The 15,566-nt window shown below is 39.5% G+C and overlaps 4 protein-coding genes across 4 annotated transcripts; 1 reads left to right on the top strand and 3 right to left on the bottom strand.

Moving 5' to 3' along the window:
• The first annotated feature begins 222 nt into the window (after positions 1–222).
• Positions 223–978, top strand: LOC126797573 (uncharacterized). The gene is made up of 2 exons (XM_050524227.1): positions 223–749; positions 845–978. The coding sequence occupies exons 1-2, from the start codon at positions 252–254 to the stop codon at positions 896–898; spliced, it is 552 nt and encodes a 183-aa protein (XP_050380184.1). The 5' UTR covers positions 223–251; the 3' UTR covers positions 899–978.
• Positions 979–2,603: 1,625 nt separating this feature from the next.
• On the bottom strand, positions 2,604–3,152 carry LOC126801015 (glycine-rich protein 2-like). The gene has a single exon (XM_050528458.1). It carries the CDS (start codon positions 3,150–3,152, stop codon positions 2,604–2,606), a length of 549 nt encoding a protein of 182 aa, XP_050384415.1.
• A 4,496-nt stretch (positions 3,153–7,648) lies between these two features.
• Positions 7,649–10,547, bottom strand: LOC126797386 (B3 domain-containing protein Os01g0234100-like). Its single transcript, XM_050524027.1, has 7 exons — positions 10,347–10,547; positions 10,139–10,219; positions 9,666–9,715; positions 9,393–9,555; positions 9,083–9,289; positions 8,514–8,604; positions 7,649–8,385 (listed from the first exon to the last, which is right to left on the bottom strand). The coding sequence occupies exons 1-7, from the start codon at positions 10,545–10,547 to the stop codon at positions 7,649–7,651; spliced, it is 1,530 nt and encodes a 509-aa protein (XP_050379984.1).
• Positions 10,548–11,618: 1,071 nt separating this feature from the next.
• On the bottom strand, positions 11,619–14,634 carry LOC126801006 (uncharacterized). The gene is made up of 4 exons (XM_050528446.1): positions 14,404–14,634; positions 13,225–14,168; positions 12,999–13,142; positions 11,619–11,789 (listed from the first exon to the last, which is right to left on the bottom strand). Exons 2-4 carry the CDS (start codon positions 13,798–13,800, stop codon positions 11,619–11,621), a joined length of 891 nt encoding a protein of 296 aa, XP_050384403.1. The 5' UTR covers positions 13,801–14,168; positions 14,404–14,634.
• Positions 14,635–15,566: the final 932 nt, after the last annotated feature.

Here is a 15,566-nt window from a genome sequence, read left to right as displayed (position 1 = left end):
AATCTTTGAAGACTGTAATCTACCTCCATCATCAAGCCATTGAATGCCCCAATTTATCATGTCATGACAAAACATCAAATCACTCCTCTTATGCACGCATAGGCTTAAATTTCTAATCTTTTTGTGAGTCTGTCCCTTATTTTGGGTATAAATACAAACACATGGTGGGCTTGTTGTGAATACAAAGGTCCTTCTAGCCTCCTCCTCCTCCTCCTCCTTCCTTGTTTTCTCTTTTCATTCTCAAAACCCATATGGCCTGTTTACACACAATGTACAACTCAGAGCACAAGGGTCAGTACTGCAATGGTGGCAGTAGTGGTGGTGGTGCTCCAATGAGCCCTAGGATTTCATTCTCTAATGATTTTGCTGATGCACAACATGTGATCAAGTATGAGAGGAGCTCAAGGGAGGCACCAGTGTCTTCAGACTTTGAGTTCTCAGTGAGCAACTACTCCATGATGAGCGCTGATGAGCTTTTCTCCAAGGGGAGGTTGCTGCCTTACAAGGGCAGCAACAAGTGCCAGGTGCAGAGGGGTGCTACTACCACTCTTAGAGATGAGCTTCTTGTGGAGGATCGGGAGGACGACTTGTCGTCTCCTAAGCCGCCCAAGGGGTCTTCCACGAGGTGGAAGGGGCTTCTGGGCCGGAAGAGGACTGCCCACATTGGTTCCAAGAGAGCAGAGAAAGCTAGTGAAGGGTCTTCTAAAGAAGAAAGGAGGTCTGGTCTTGTGCATGAGAGTTCATCACAGGTTAGAAAATTCACCCCATTTTGATCTTTTGTTTACTATTAATATCGAATTGGGAATTTGTATGATTAAAGTTGTGTTCTTGTAAACTGTTGCAGGAGGTGTTGAATGAAGGAGGGTCAAGTTGGAGGGGGTTTGAGATTGGAATATAATGGTGGCAATGAGTAATGTTAGGGTGTGCTAATGAATTTGTAGAGGTGTGGGCGTAATGTATCTTTTTAATTGGATTCTGGAGGCTAGAAAAACAGGATGATCAATTATTAATCCTGTATTTTTTCTTAAGGTCAGGGATTTTGAGTAAACTTAGAGGTTGTGATGATTTCTGTGGGAAATAGGTGATAAAGTTTCTGTGTTGTAATTTATTTTCAAAATTTCTGGATTGGACTTGGTTCTTTTGGCTGTTCACTGTACAAAAATGTTTGCAGCTGAAGAACCTGTGCAATGCTAATTAAGTTTCTCTGTTATTATTTTAGGGTACTCCTACACTTTGCTGAGTATTCATGTATGTATAATTATTGGATATTCTTCTGGCAAAGATGATCTTATCCTTCTTAACTTGTTTTTAAATTGATCAGATCTATCCAGCCTGTTAATCCTCACTGGATCTAGTCCACCACTCATGTGCCTCTATACTTCAATATCAAGTATCAAAGATTCAACCTTTGTAAGGCAAATTTCTAGAACAGACTGTGCTTCAATACTTCAACATCAAGTATTGCAACATTTATAAGCCAAACAACTTTAGGTTCCCTTAGATATGCAGAATTGATACGCTACTTCTCGAAAAAACGAACCAGATGTATTGCTAAGCCTCTAATCAGCACACCAAACGAAGTTCTAGTGCATTCAAATTTCAAATGCATAAAATGCAACAAATGTGATACACAAGAATTACCAAGGAGTAGGAGGTGGTGGTGGCTTCAGACCAAAAAAAAAAAAGAAGGAGGTGGTGGTGGTAGTAAATGAAAATGAAATTATTAAGTTTAGAGAGCAGATGCTACTTCTGCAACTGCAGGCAGCTGGGTACTATAAATGTGAAGCAAAGGCATGAATAGCTGTGGGAATGAATTCTCCTAGGCTGAGGCTGAGGCCAAGGCTGGATGTATGCCACATGCAAAGGACTGATGGAAGTCAAGGAAGTAAAGGAGTGGCCAAAATAAGATGTTGGTCAAAACAAGAACAGAGTTTACAAGGTTCTGTTTGAATTGATAGTCAATAGAAGACTCTTCCTGTACTTGAAGAGGCATTAAAAGGTACCTAACCCTTCTTGATTCTTAATACACAACACTGTTTGCTGATCTTACTGCCACCCGGGCCTCTTCTCTCTCTGCTGGACTGGTAGGAACACCCTAGCTATATAGTACACCAAATGTGTGGCATGGAAACTCGAAGACATTTGGTTCGTATTAGTCATTTTCTAACGGCTTTATGTAATTGACCCAAAAAAACGGCTTTATGTAATTCCGTTATTTAGAATGATCGTCTAACACAATATCAGATTCTTGTTTGTGAAATGTCATTCCTCACTTTGTAAATCCTTCAGCCTCCAATTCCTGTTGTTCTCTTTTATATCTTGTTTGATTTATATCAATCGAGTCAAGGAAAGCAAGAACTTGAAGCGAGAGTTAGTTTGACATGATTAAAATGTAATACTTCAGAGCATCAGAGCCAAATAAATGTTAGCGTGAGTGAGCTGTGTAAAATATCAAACATGTGGTAGAACAGTTAGATTCATCATTAGAGATAGTGCTAACAGCAATATAAGTGTCCAATTCATTTCCTATAAATAGCTAGACTTGTATCCAGATGAATCAATCAATATCAAACAATCAATACAAGAATTTGTTCATACTTGTTTTAACTTGGTATCAGCGCAAAGATCCGAAAGGACTTTGTCTCTTTTTTTTTTTCCGATGCAATCAGTCGGTCCCGGCCCGATCTCCCGCTGTCCTCTGACGCCGCCTCTGCCTCCAATGCTGCCTCTGCCTCCGACGCCACCTCCTTCCTCCGACGACGTTTCTGAAGCGCTTGTCCGACATCACAAACCCCACTCGACGCCGCACGCAGTCCCGATGATGCGCTGGTGTTCCGATCGGCGTCGTGTCCTGGTGCTCCCTCACGGCTCCGACGCTCCAACCCTTTAATTTCTCCTCCACGACCGTCTCTCCTACCGCCACGGCCTCCGCCGGATCCGCGTCCCTGGACGGGACCTTCCTCGGGGCCGGTCACGTTGACGGCCTTGGTGCGGCCATCGTTGTCGGTCTCGATCTGGAACTCGACGGACTCGCCGTCGCCGAGAGTGTGGAAGCCTTCGGTTCGGATCGAGGACTGGTGGACGAAGAGATCATCGCCGTCGTTCTCCGGGGTGATGAAGCCGAACCCTTTCTGGTCATTGAACCACTTCATCGTTCCGGTCTGCCTCTCACTCATCCTCACACCACAGATCAAGAAACCCTAAAAACCCAAAGGCAGAGGAACACCCACACCCGATTTCAATCCCTCTCTAAAAAGCACAGTGTGTTTTTTTGGGAAAGAAGGGGAATTGGGGACGAGCAAGGGAAGAAGGAGGATCAGTGTCCGACCCGGCCCACTGTCTGACCCGACCCGGCTTCCGACCCGACCCGGTCGACTGATTTGTATACATACCCACAAATTTGATCAGTACACCCGAACACAGAAAAAAAAATGGTTCGTTTGTATGTCGGGAATCTTGATTCTCGTTTTTCAGAATGGGAGCTTGAGATTAAGATTCGTAAGTTTGGAAGTATTAGAAGAGTATGGGTTACAAAGAAACCACCGAGATATGCTTTCATTGATTTTGTTCATATTAGAGATGCGGAGGTTGCTATTCGACAGTTAAATGGTAAGAATGGTTGGAGAGTTGAGTTCTCACACGATTCTAGACATGCTGTGGGACAATTCTGCACTAATGGTAATATTTCTGCTACTACAAAACCTCGAGCACGTGGAAAGATTGGTATAGCTTTAAAAGTTTCTAACTTTGTTGGTTCTGATACTTGGATTATTGATTCTGGTGCATCTGATCATATGACTTATGATAAATCTTACTTTAATACTAAGTTGTCTTCTCCACCAGTGTCTTATGTTACCAATACCAATGGTGAGGTTTTTCCTGTGTTAGGGAGAGGGTCAATTCGTATCACTCCTATTTTAGAACTTCATAATGTTCTATATGTACCTGACTTATCACATCACTTGTTATCTGTTCCCCAGTTGAACACTGAGTCTCGGTGTTCTGTAACATTTTTTCTCATGTATGTGATTTTCCAGGATCTTCTCACCAGGGAGATAATCGGTCGGGGGGATTTGAGGGGCAGATTGTTTCACTTGGATCAGACATATGCAGGAGCTAAACCAAGAGCCCAGCTATGCACTGCCTTGACTGCAAGTTCTAATTTGGTTGTGGCATCGCCGATTGGGGCATTTATCTTTCCATGTTATGAAAAAAAAAGCATGCCTTCCCTGTTTATTGGTGTTGATGTGTCCTCTTTGCGTTGTGAAACATGTGTACTTGCTAAGAGTCATCGTTCTACATATTCTCCAAGTCTTTCTAAGAGTCATATCCCTTTTGAATTAATTCATTCTGATGTTTGGGGACCTTCAAAAGAGCCTACAACCAAGGGTATGAGGTACTACGTGTCGTTTATTGATGATTGCACTAGGGTGTCTTGGATTGTTCTCCTTCAGACCAAAGATGAGGTTTTTCCTGCTTTCCAAGCTTTTCATACTCATGTCCAAACACATTATAATAGCACCATTAGAGTTCTTCATTCTGATAATGGGGGGGGGGGAGTATGTCAACCGTATCTTCCAACAGTTTTGTAAAAATCATGGGATTGTTCATCAAACCACATGTCCACGAACACCAGAACAAAATGGGGTATCTGAAAGAAAAAATCGTCATCTTCTTGAAATGGCTCGTTCCATTCTTTTTAGTGCTCATGTGCCTAGATATCTTTGGGGTGATGCTGTAGAGGCTTCAGCTTACCTTATCAATTGTCTCTCATCCAATGTCCTTCAAGGGAAAATCCATGTTCAGGTTCTTACATCTCATGTTCTCATTCCTTCTTTTCACAACATACATGCCCGTGTTTTTGGTTGCGTGGCTTTTGTTCATGTTTCTAAAAGTCAGCAAAAGTCTAAGTTGGATCCTCGGACGATCAAGTGTGTGTTTGTTTGTTATGAAAGCAGTCAGAAGGGATACAAGTGTTATCATCCACCCACCAAAAAGTACTATGTGACTATGGATGTCACCTTCTTTGAGGATATGAGTTATTTTACCTCTTCTGATACAGCTTTTCAGGGGGAGAATTCATTCTTTGAAGAGTTGTATCATAGTGAAGGGGAGGAATCAGGTAAAGTCATTGTTGGAGATACTTTGACTCCAATAGCAGAAGCTCATTCTGAGGTTGATACTAGGACCCCAGTAGTTGAAGCTCAAGCTTTAAATGGCCAGAATCCAGTAGTATCAGACACTCCACAAGAGAGAGATGCCTCAGACATCTAGGTTCCAGAAAGAGAACCAATAGTGGAAAGCACAACTGCCCCTCCTGTCATCACTCAAACCCCTGACCAACAACTTCCTGGTGCAGAAGGTCACTCATCTGAGGTATGTCCATCCACTGGTACTAGTTGTGAGTCTGATAGTAGGCAATATGAGTTACCAAACAGGTCTACTAGAGGTCAACCCCCAAAAAGATATGAACCAAGTTTACATGCCAAATCCAAATATCCAGTAGCCAACTATATGTCCACTAAGAGATTATCAAAGTCATATGAATCTTTTGTGAATCAAATATCTGCTGTATCAGTACCTAAAAAGTGTAGGATGCATTGAGAGATCCAAAGTGGAGGAAAGCAATGGAGGAAGAGATGGAGGCATTGCAGAAGAATGATACATGGGAACTTGTGCCTCCACCACATGGCAAGAAAGTTGTAAGGTGTCGTTGGGTGTTCACTGTGAAGCATAATGCGGATGGATCAATCAACCGGTATAAAAGCACGCCTTGTTGCGAAGGGATTTACTCAAACCTATGGTATTGATTATGATGAGACTTTTGCCCCTGTTGCAAAGATGAACACTGTTCGAGTTCTCCTTTCGTGTGCTGCCAGTTTGAACTGGCCACTCCGACAGTTTGACGTCAAGAATGCATTTCTTCATGGCGAGTTAGCTGAAGAGGTGTATATGAGTCTTCCTCCAGGGTATGTAACTACCTCTTCTGGTGATTTTGTGTGCAAATTGAGAAAGTCTTTATATGGCCTCAAACGTCACCTCGTGCTTGGTTTGGGAGGTTCTCACAGTCCATGCGGAAGATTGGTTACAAACAAAGTAATTCAGATCATACCCTGTTTCTCAAGCATCATCAAGGGAAGGTAGTAGTCATTATTATATATGTTGATGATATGGTAGTTACTGGTAATGATACTATTGAGATGGATAGATTACAGAAGCAACTAGCCACAGAGTTTGAGATGAAAGACCTAGGTACACTCAAGTACTTCTTGGGCATTGAGGTAGCCAGGGGGAGTGATGGTATCTATTTTTGTCAGAGGAAGTACATCCTTGATCTACTAACAGAGACATGTATGTTTGATTGCACTCCAATTGATACTCCAATTGAGTAGAACCATCGGTTAGCAGAGTACCCAGATCAAGTGTCTACTGACAAAACTCGTTATCAGAGGCTAGTTGGACGCTTGATTTATTTATCACATACTATGCCAGATGTTGTGTATGCAGTAAGTGTAGTGAGTCAGTTCATGCATAATCCCAATGAGGATCACATGGATGCTGTTGTGAGGATTTTGAGGTACTTGAAGTCAGCTCCAGGGAGAGGAGTAATATTTTCTAATCACAACAATATCCTTGAGGTTTGTGGCTTCACAGATGCAGACCGGGCTGGAAATATTACAGATCGGAGGTCCACATCAGGGTATTTTACCTTTGTTGGAGGTAATCTTGTTACGTTGAGGAGTAAGAAACAAAATGTGGTAGCTTGATCTAGTGCTGAAGCAGAATACAGAGGTATGGCTCAGGGAGTGTGCGAGTTGTTGTGGCTTAGGAATTTACTACAATATTTGGGTGTTAAACATAAGTGTGCTATACAGTTGTACTGTGACAACAAGACAACTATTGATATTTTACAGAATCTTGTGCAGCATGATCGTACAAAACATGTAGAGGTTGATCGTCACTTTATAAAAAGAGAAGTTAGACGCTAAGATCATTTGTTTTCCGTTTGTTCCTACAGAAGAGCAACTTACATATATACTCACCAAATGAGTGTCCAAGAATGTTTTTTATGACTCACTTTGCAAGTTGGGCATGGTTGATGTGTATGCGCCAACTTGAGAGGGAGTGTTAGCGTGAGTGAGATGTGTGTCAGCTGTGTAAAGCAACAAACATGGTGGTAGAACAGCTAGATTCATCATTAGAAATAGTGCTAACAGCAATGCAATTGTCCAATTCATTTCCTATAAATAGTTAGACTTATATCTAGATGGATCAATCAATATCAAACAATCAATACAAGAATTTGTTCATACCTGTTTTAACTGTAAAGTCCTAGAAATTTTACTGAAGCCCAAAATTCATGGGCATACAAGAGATTGGTTCTTCATAATCCTACATGACCTTGATCCAACAGATAAACCAAAGCTAGAGGCCCCAAACCCAAGCTTGAAGATGAGGATCAATTAGTGCCACATTGATGACCAAGTTCCAACTTCCAAGCAAGTCATATTAAGCATTTCAGCCCTGCTAAACTTACTACTAGCAATGATAACCATCTTTTTGGTTACAGATTGAGGAGGAGACTAGTCAGAGTGTCAGACTACCAATAAAACAGACATATAAGAAATTATTGTTTGCAAGAGAAGCCTCACCAAGGAGCAGTCAGCTCATCCTGGAACCTGTGATTGTAGACTTCGGCTTTGGACCTCAGACTCTCGATAGCACAACTAAAATCATGGCATGCCTCTCTCAACTCCTTAATTTTGGTCTCAATACTTCTTAGTCCTAGTCCTGCTCGAGCACGTTCTTTTCTAGCTTCTTTATATGTCTTCGCATCCATAGCATCTTCCGAGTCAAAGGCAAGGTTTGCAAGCCGGCATAACCTCTCACGTATGAATCCAACATTCATTCCCAACAACTCAAAGGCCCTCAAGTATTTGTCCCAACACACAAAATCATCTTGAGTCGTGGTAATCTGGCAAGTTTTAATGGCGTCGACAATATGTACGGTTTCAGCTATAGCTCCTACAATCAACTTATAATCTGTTGCCTTCATAACATTTTCATGGAGAAATGCTTTCTGACTGCAGCAGAGCTTGTAGTACTTTCTCCGTATATCTTCGGGAAACTCAGAATCTACAGCCAACCCATTTACAAGAATGCTGAAGTTCTCATAACTTTTGATGTCCTCAAATTGAAGAGCTGTACCAGGTAACCTGGAACTTTCCACAATTTCTGAATCATCTTCCTCACTATCAATTTCAGAGTGTTGTTCAACGGGCAAGTGAATCTTTTTCTTCTTTTGAACAACTTCAGGAGGAGACTGTGTGCGTTTCCTGTTGGACTCATTACGAGTCACTGCAACTGTTTCTGCGTTATCTTTATCTGAGTGCAACATCCAAGAGACGATAGATTTGTTAACACAATTAGTCAATAATAATATAAATTTACTTCTAGGCTTACAAAGGATTAAGGATATAATGAAGAAACAAACAGAGACATAATGAACATACCTGCATCATTATGTTTTGTTTGAGCATCCAAATGTAGAAGCCCAAGAGCCCCATCAACTTCAGTAAAATCATTTGATCTTATTATGTGAACCTGCAACAGGAAGATACGATGGCTCAAGTTCTCTATAGATGGAAAGCAAAGCAACACAACACTGTACTCTATCTTAAATTCCAAACCTCAATTGAAATACAATTGCTTATCTTTTCTCATCACAGTTTAACGAGCATGACAAGTGAATATTATTGCATGTAACTACTGACATGAGTGGGCGGGTATTTAATCAAGCTAGCACAAGTGTATCAAAACAAAAGAAAAAGCGCCAAAAATAATAACAATACATGTCGATATCATTGCAAGTAAAATGAAAGTCACATGATGTTTGCTCTCTGAGTTGTGTGTCAATGAATGCTACTAGTCATATGATATTTTTATGAATATATACAGTATATTTGTATATACTATTTTAGTGAAAAAGTTAGTATCATTAATTTACTATCATAGTAAGTGGAAAGAAATTAACATGATGTTCGCTATCATTTGTGTGATATTATTACACAATATGCATTACCTTAAATTTGGCTGGTTCAACTAATTGGAAGACCAGAACATCTCCCTCCAGCAATTTATGTGAAGCAGCAAACTGTCTCCAACCAGCACTCAGTCCGGTTTTGCATGCAATGTATTTAGATTGGAACTGTCTTCCACCTTCATCTTCCAGAGTCATCGTAATATCCTTTTCTGGTAAGTGTGATTTGCAAAACATTGAAGGAAGCCCCTATTATAGAAAATGGATGTAAATAAACACAAGGGAAAAAGAGTGAAGGATAGATATACATGCGAGTGATGCGACTCCTTCTAGGTAGTTGAAGAGAATATACCATCCAAAAACAACTAGCTACATGAGATCGAAGGAGTGATTTCACGAAGCTAGGCAATCGAGGATCCAGTTTTGATCGGACTTCTTGTGCTCGAATGATCGCAGATGACTTGGCTTGACCACGTGAGGGTGAGCCCTCAATCGGAAAATCATATTGTGTATTGCTTTAGATCAAAATAGACAAACATACTATTGTCATGAAGCAACTATACAAGAGAATACAAGCACTGTCTAAATACATAAGATGCTGGAACCACTCAATAAATTCACTAACCTTGAAGGAGTGGACTTCCCTGTATGACCCAATGCAGCTTGCTCAAGCATCTATAATGAAAATGAAAAGTAAATCAATAATTACGTCACTACATCACATAACAAAAACTGCCATTTCATCTTAACAACTATTATATTTCACGGAACTAGGTGCATCAGTGTTATGAAGATGGCAAATGAATAACTGATAACCAAGTGAAAACAATAATGTATTACACTGATGAATCGATAGCCTAATTGTTGCCTACTTTGAGACTAATGTATTGTATTATTTTGTTCTACATTGGAAATTTGGAATTGATCAATCATAACTCTTCAAGTTAGCATATAAGTATTATAAAGGGTGATCGTCTTTCAATGTGTTTATGTGATTTAAACCCTAGCTTTCCTTTTCCCCCATTGATCCCCAAATTTTGCCAACATGCATATGAAAATATCGACAACAAAAATCACAAAAGAGGGGAGAGGCCTTGCCTTATTAACCTGGGTATTGGAAAGCTCCTTCATGGGCAAGGAATGCTCTACTTCATTCTCGTTCGGCTTGTTTGTCTTCTTCTGAAGACCCTATGAACAATGCACCAAACTCAGCATCAGAAATTTTCAAGAAACAAACACAACACCCCAATTCCCAACATGATGAAGAGGCACAACTGCACAAGAGAAGATCGAGATGGGGTCTCACCGGCGGAGTGGAAGCACGCTTGGTGGACTTTGATTTAGCTTTGGACGGCGGGGTCTTAGGTTTATTAATCTCTCTCTTCTCCGCTCGTTGTGGGGTTCCTTTTCTAATATTCGGACCCATGAGATTGAGTTCTTCAGAAGAAACCGACGGAGGTGTCTCGGAGCCTAAGAAAAGAAAGAAGAGAGACAACAAAAGCCACATATGGCTGGCTTTGCATGAGGCGCGCCCTTGATGCTACCTCTGTCTTCCTCTTCCTCCTCCTTTCTTTCCTCGCCTGCCTCCTTGCCTAGTTTCTTTCCGTTTCTTTTTTCTGGTTCACATATTTGTTTTTTTGTTTTTGTTTTTGTTTTTGTTTTCTTTTTCTCTTGTTTGTTGTAAAGGTCCAAAGTAAATAGCCTGCTCAGGTGGTTGAGCTGTGGTTGCACGAAGTTTTCCGTCTGTTTTAGCCGGTGAATAACCGGAATGTGGAGCTCTCTTTCTCTCCGACACGTGCCCCTCCCTGTTTCCCGCCACCCCGAACTCCGCGGTGGACTGGTACGTCGCTTTTGCCATGCAATCTGTTGGGGCCATGTAGGATTTTCAAAAACTCTTTCAAACACTCATTTTTCAAAGAATTAAGAAAAGAAAAACAACTTAGATAAACACGCTTAATAATATCGGTTACTGAGAATTTTAGTTTCATTCAACGCTTAATTTTGATAACAAACCAACATGATGGTCGAGTTAGTAAGAATTTAGGTGTGATCTCAAATTTATAACATCTCATCTCTTAAACTCGATCTTAAGCAGACTACTCTTAACATTTATGGACAATATATCGCAGTAACTAAGATAACAAGGAACAACCGGTAGTAAAATAGTAAATAAAAACTTTTAATCACTGCCTTCGACGGCAAAGTGTTAATGCCGTCAAATTTTCCTTAGTAACTGCCTTGTTGGATATGATCGACATTAATCCGACGAGTGTTCATTTTGATGGTACATCACAAGTGTATTTCTTCTTTGACAGAAGTCTCAACTAATCCCTGACTTTCACTTGCTCTTTCTACTAGAGCATGATGTTGAAGTCCTGGGTACTTGATCATCATCATCACTGAAAAGCAGTGGAGTACTACTCTTTCTTATAAGAATCATACCTGCAGCAGGCAAACCAATATGCAGTGATACCGGAAGGCTTGAGAGTAGAGAAATTCAACTATTCAAGACTAAAAAGGGGGCCGGCACACATTTATAAACACAAATCCATGAACTGCTATCACTAGAGAAATTCAACTATTCAAGACTAAATGCAGTTTTCGTCACGTACTTCACGAGATCAATCTGGCGTGTGGTACCACCATATCTTATAATTTCTACCACCTTGATGTTCTGATGGTAGCACTTTGCTGCTTTCTTGTGGGGAAAGGGTCCTTTCCTTGTCAATGAAGAAGAAAGGCAGTCTAACTGTACCAAATTAGAAGAATATAATTAAAATTAGCCCGGCATGTAACAGAACAACAACCAAATAATCAAATATCAAGTCTACAGCTAACATGTCTCCATATATGGGAACCAGTATAGTGGCCAAAGAGAAGTATACCCTAAGAAATAAAAATATGGACAGCATAATATCCCAGTGTACGGGTACTTACAACAAATTAATCACTTAATTATATTATTGTTTTCGAATAGTGTCTATAGCAAACTATCATTCGGGCTCAAAATTAATCTGAATACAAGGCTGCGAGTTTATATTTGAAATAGATGTACGTCAATGCTTCATTTTTAGTGATTGATCATTACTGAAAGAGTAAAACAAAGTGTACATGTATAGATATTTTCCTCTACGTTAATAAGGGATCAATGGACGCACTGAGGATCATCATTGGGATCAAAGCAAGATCAGGAACATATATGGACTCAAGATCAACCAGCATGGCGTTCAAATTGCTGTTTTTTCTTTGATCTAATCAGTTTTATCAGAATTGGTAAGGGAGTGAGTAGATGATGAAGCTCATATCACCACCAAATTGACCTCTAGTTTTCAGGAAAGAAAATGGCAGATTATCGACAAGTCTAACAGTTTTTATACAGAAACCAATAATAAAAATCAGAGAAAAAAAAATGCTAGCCAGCCTCACAGCCCACTAGATAAAATTGATCAACTAGTTATATATATAGACATGCCACTACAAAGATCTGAATTAACCTCATCACAGCCAAATAATAGCCAACTTGTAAAAGCAAATTATCTAACTAACCGAACAAACAAAGAATTCAACAGAATGTCGTGACCAGAGAAAGTTAAAAACACGAAATGATGTGCCTACAATTTTGATTGACCATTGGTAATTAAGTTCAAGGATTATAGAATCCTATTATCATCTTATCATCACTAAACATTGAAATTATCGGTATGTGAACCGAACAAACAAAGAATTCACCAGAAAGTCATGACCATAGAAAGTTGAAAACACGAAATGAAATGCCTACAATTTCAATTAACCATTGGCAATTAAGTTCAAGGATTGTAGAATCCTGTTATTGTCTTATCATCACAAAACATTAAAATTATCAGTACGTGAATCTAACAAACAGAACAAAAAATTACCAATGAAAACCATACATATACACAGACTACTACCCTGGTCTACTTTGTGGCCTACCAAGTACCTGCAGCACAAGTGTTTCCAATAAAGGAGATGCCGAAATGAAGGAAGCTAATTGAAGAAGACCACAATCATCCTTTTCATCAAATGCTAATTCCAAATGCTTGAGATTAGATAGTGTAGGATATAATGAATCCCACTTGTAGCTCTGAAAAATGAAGGAGTAAGGCACAGATAATCCCAAAAGAATAAAACTAAAATTAAAGTCACATATGACAAACATTACTGACCGGCCTCAAATTACTCAGTTTGAGAATCTCTTGTTGTGAAAGGCAGCAAGAAATGTGAGGGGCAACCTCTATGAAATCAATTGAATGGATTGCACCAAGGGACACCTCAACAAGAAGCGGTAGATTCTTAAGAAACAACTCTACCTCAACTGGGTCATAAATGAATGCCTTGTCTGCATCGTAAATGAATGAAATGAGATTAGCATCAGAAATCTCAATTCTGTTAATGTTGTAACATTGTTGTATCACCAAGTACTTCAATGAAGTTGAGGGATAGATAATTTTGATGTTATCCAACTTTGAGGAATCAGAGATGGAAAGTCTCTCAAGAACATTTCCAGTCACATCAACTGATTTCAAATCAAGAACTTTTAGCGACTTAAACCCGATATATTTACTAATATGTTCACGTGGTATATCAGAACACGATGGATTCAAACCAGAACCTTTTTCAATACCTAAAACATTTTGGCTAAGTGCATAGCGCACGGGTCTACTGGATTGAATGTAAGCAGGATATTCCAAGAAGTCCAACTCAAGCATTTGAACTCCCCTTCCATTACAAATTGAATCCATTCATCAATAGACTTTCTCGGACCAATATCAAAAGAAACCCTGAATCGCTCAATGTATGGGGCTCTATGCAGTTTTAACACATCGTCCACCCTATCAACATTCCTAACCTTCTTCAACTCCTTCCCCTCTTGAGAAAATTTGCTCAGCTCGTACAATCTGCATAGATTTTTCTCATCATTAAAGTCGAGAGTGGTAATGTCGGTCCACAAATACCGCCATCTCCTAGAAAGGATACTAGTAGCTTGTGCATCCCTTACAGGCAAGCCAGACAGTATGATAACAAGAATATCATCAGGCAACGCACTGATTCTGTCTACCAAGTTTTCTTTACCACATTGTTTCCTTCTTTTTCTCAAAACCAAATCAACCTATGAAGTATGAACAGGCCCAAGAAACAATAATGTTATGAAAGGTTGAAACTATGTATAAAGTATCAACAGGTTATCACAATATTTCCCTCCAATTGACATATAAGAATCCAAAACTCAGAAAACCAAACCAAATGGATGAATGACAAGTAAAATATGCAATGAAAGATATCATTTAATCAAATATCTAAAAACATGATCTGACAAGCAATACTGTATTTAGATAAAGCTGTACCTTCCTACTTCGTTTGGGCATTGGTCCTGAAATGGGTAAAGAAGAACCAGAACCCAGAAGCTATAATAATCTCAGATACCGAACATAGCTCTTAGACCACTAACATAGAAAATCACCAACCCATCAATAACATTGAAGACAAAAACACACATGAATTGCAGTTAGGTTGCTCAATACAATTGAGTCTATGTCTTTTCAACAAGTAACTCCATTGAGAAAACCCAACTTCAAATTAGCAAAGAATGAAAGTACCATAACGAGAGAACTCATGTATAGTCTCATACCTCATAGAGAATCAGAATGGCTGCTCTTTCTAACCGCTCGGTGTGTAAATCACCACTTTTTACGGTTTTGCTCCCCAAAATCTTTATAAATTAAGAACCAGATTTTACTTTTTACTTACCCTTTTTTATCTTCGCCAATAAACCTCGTCATACATATAATGATCTTGAGGTCCTGTGTTCGAAGCACAGCTTAGTTCATTTTTTTTTCTTTGTCGTTCCAATGTCGTTCAATACTATCTTCTTTTTCTGGGCTAATGACTTACTTCACTATAATCAATCGTTTTGCCACATTGGTTCTTCAACTAAAACATTGATTATTCAATGACAATCTACATCTCCTTGTTTTTTGGCTATGTGAAAATAAAGAAGAACAGGGGGAGAACTTAGCAAAACGTCATCTCCAAATAATTTTAGCCCGGCCTTATAGTTTACATTCATTAATCAGCTGCAAATTGAGGTTGTAGTTTAGGATTAATCGAATATTCATTTAGTTAATACAAAAAATATAGCAATATTGTAGTTTGCTACAAGGTGGTAATAGCTAGAGGCACACAACATCTAAAAGTTGCAGGCCATTTTTCTTTAAGCTGCCGAGCCTGAGCTCTTGACAGTTCTTAATTCAGACTTCATCACAGAGGGATATAGTAGTCTGTAAACGCTTGACTGCTCATGATCATGAACAACAGGATGAATAAATAATTTTCTCCAGGTTACTTGCAATTATTGTCAAATACTTCACGAGTTCAATCTGACGATTAAGGCGTATCTATTTCCACCACTTTTAGACTTTATCCTTGCACCTCTCTTCTTGGCCAAGGGACTTTTTTTAGCAGACGAACTTAACTGCACTAAGACGCAATTTAGTGCTTTTCAAAGAAA

This window comes from Argentina anserina, chromosome 1 (genome assembly GCF_933775445.1).
Source record: "Argentina anserina chromosome 1, drPotAnse1.1, whole genome shotgun sequence".
In the NCBI taxonomy this organism is placed as follows: Eukaryota; Viridiplantae; Streptophyta; class Magnoliopsida; order Rosales; family Rosaceae; genus Argentina; species Argentina anserina.
The sequence above is the reverse complement of the archived record's forward strand: the minus strand, read 5'-3'. Positions and strand labels throughout refer to the sequence as shown.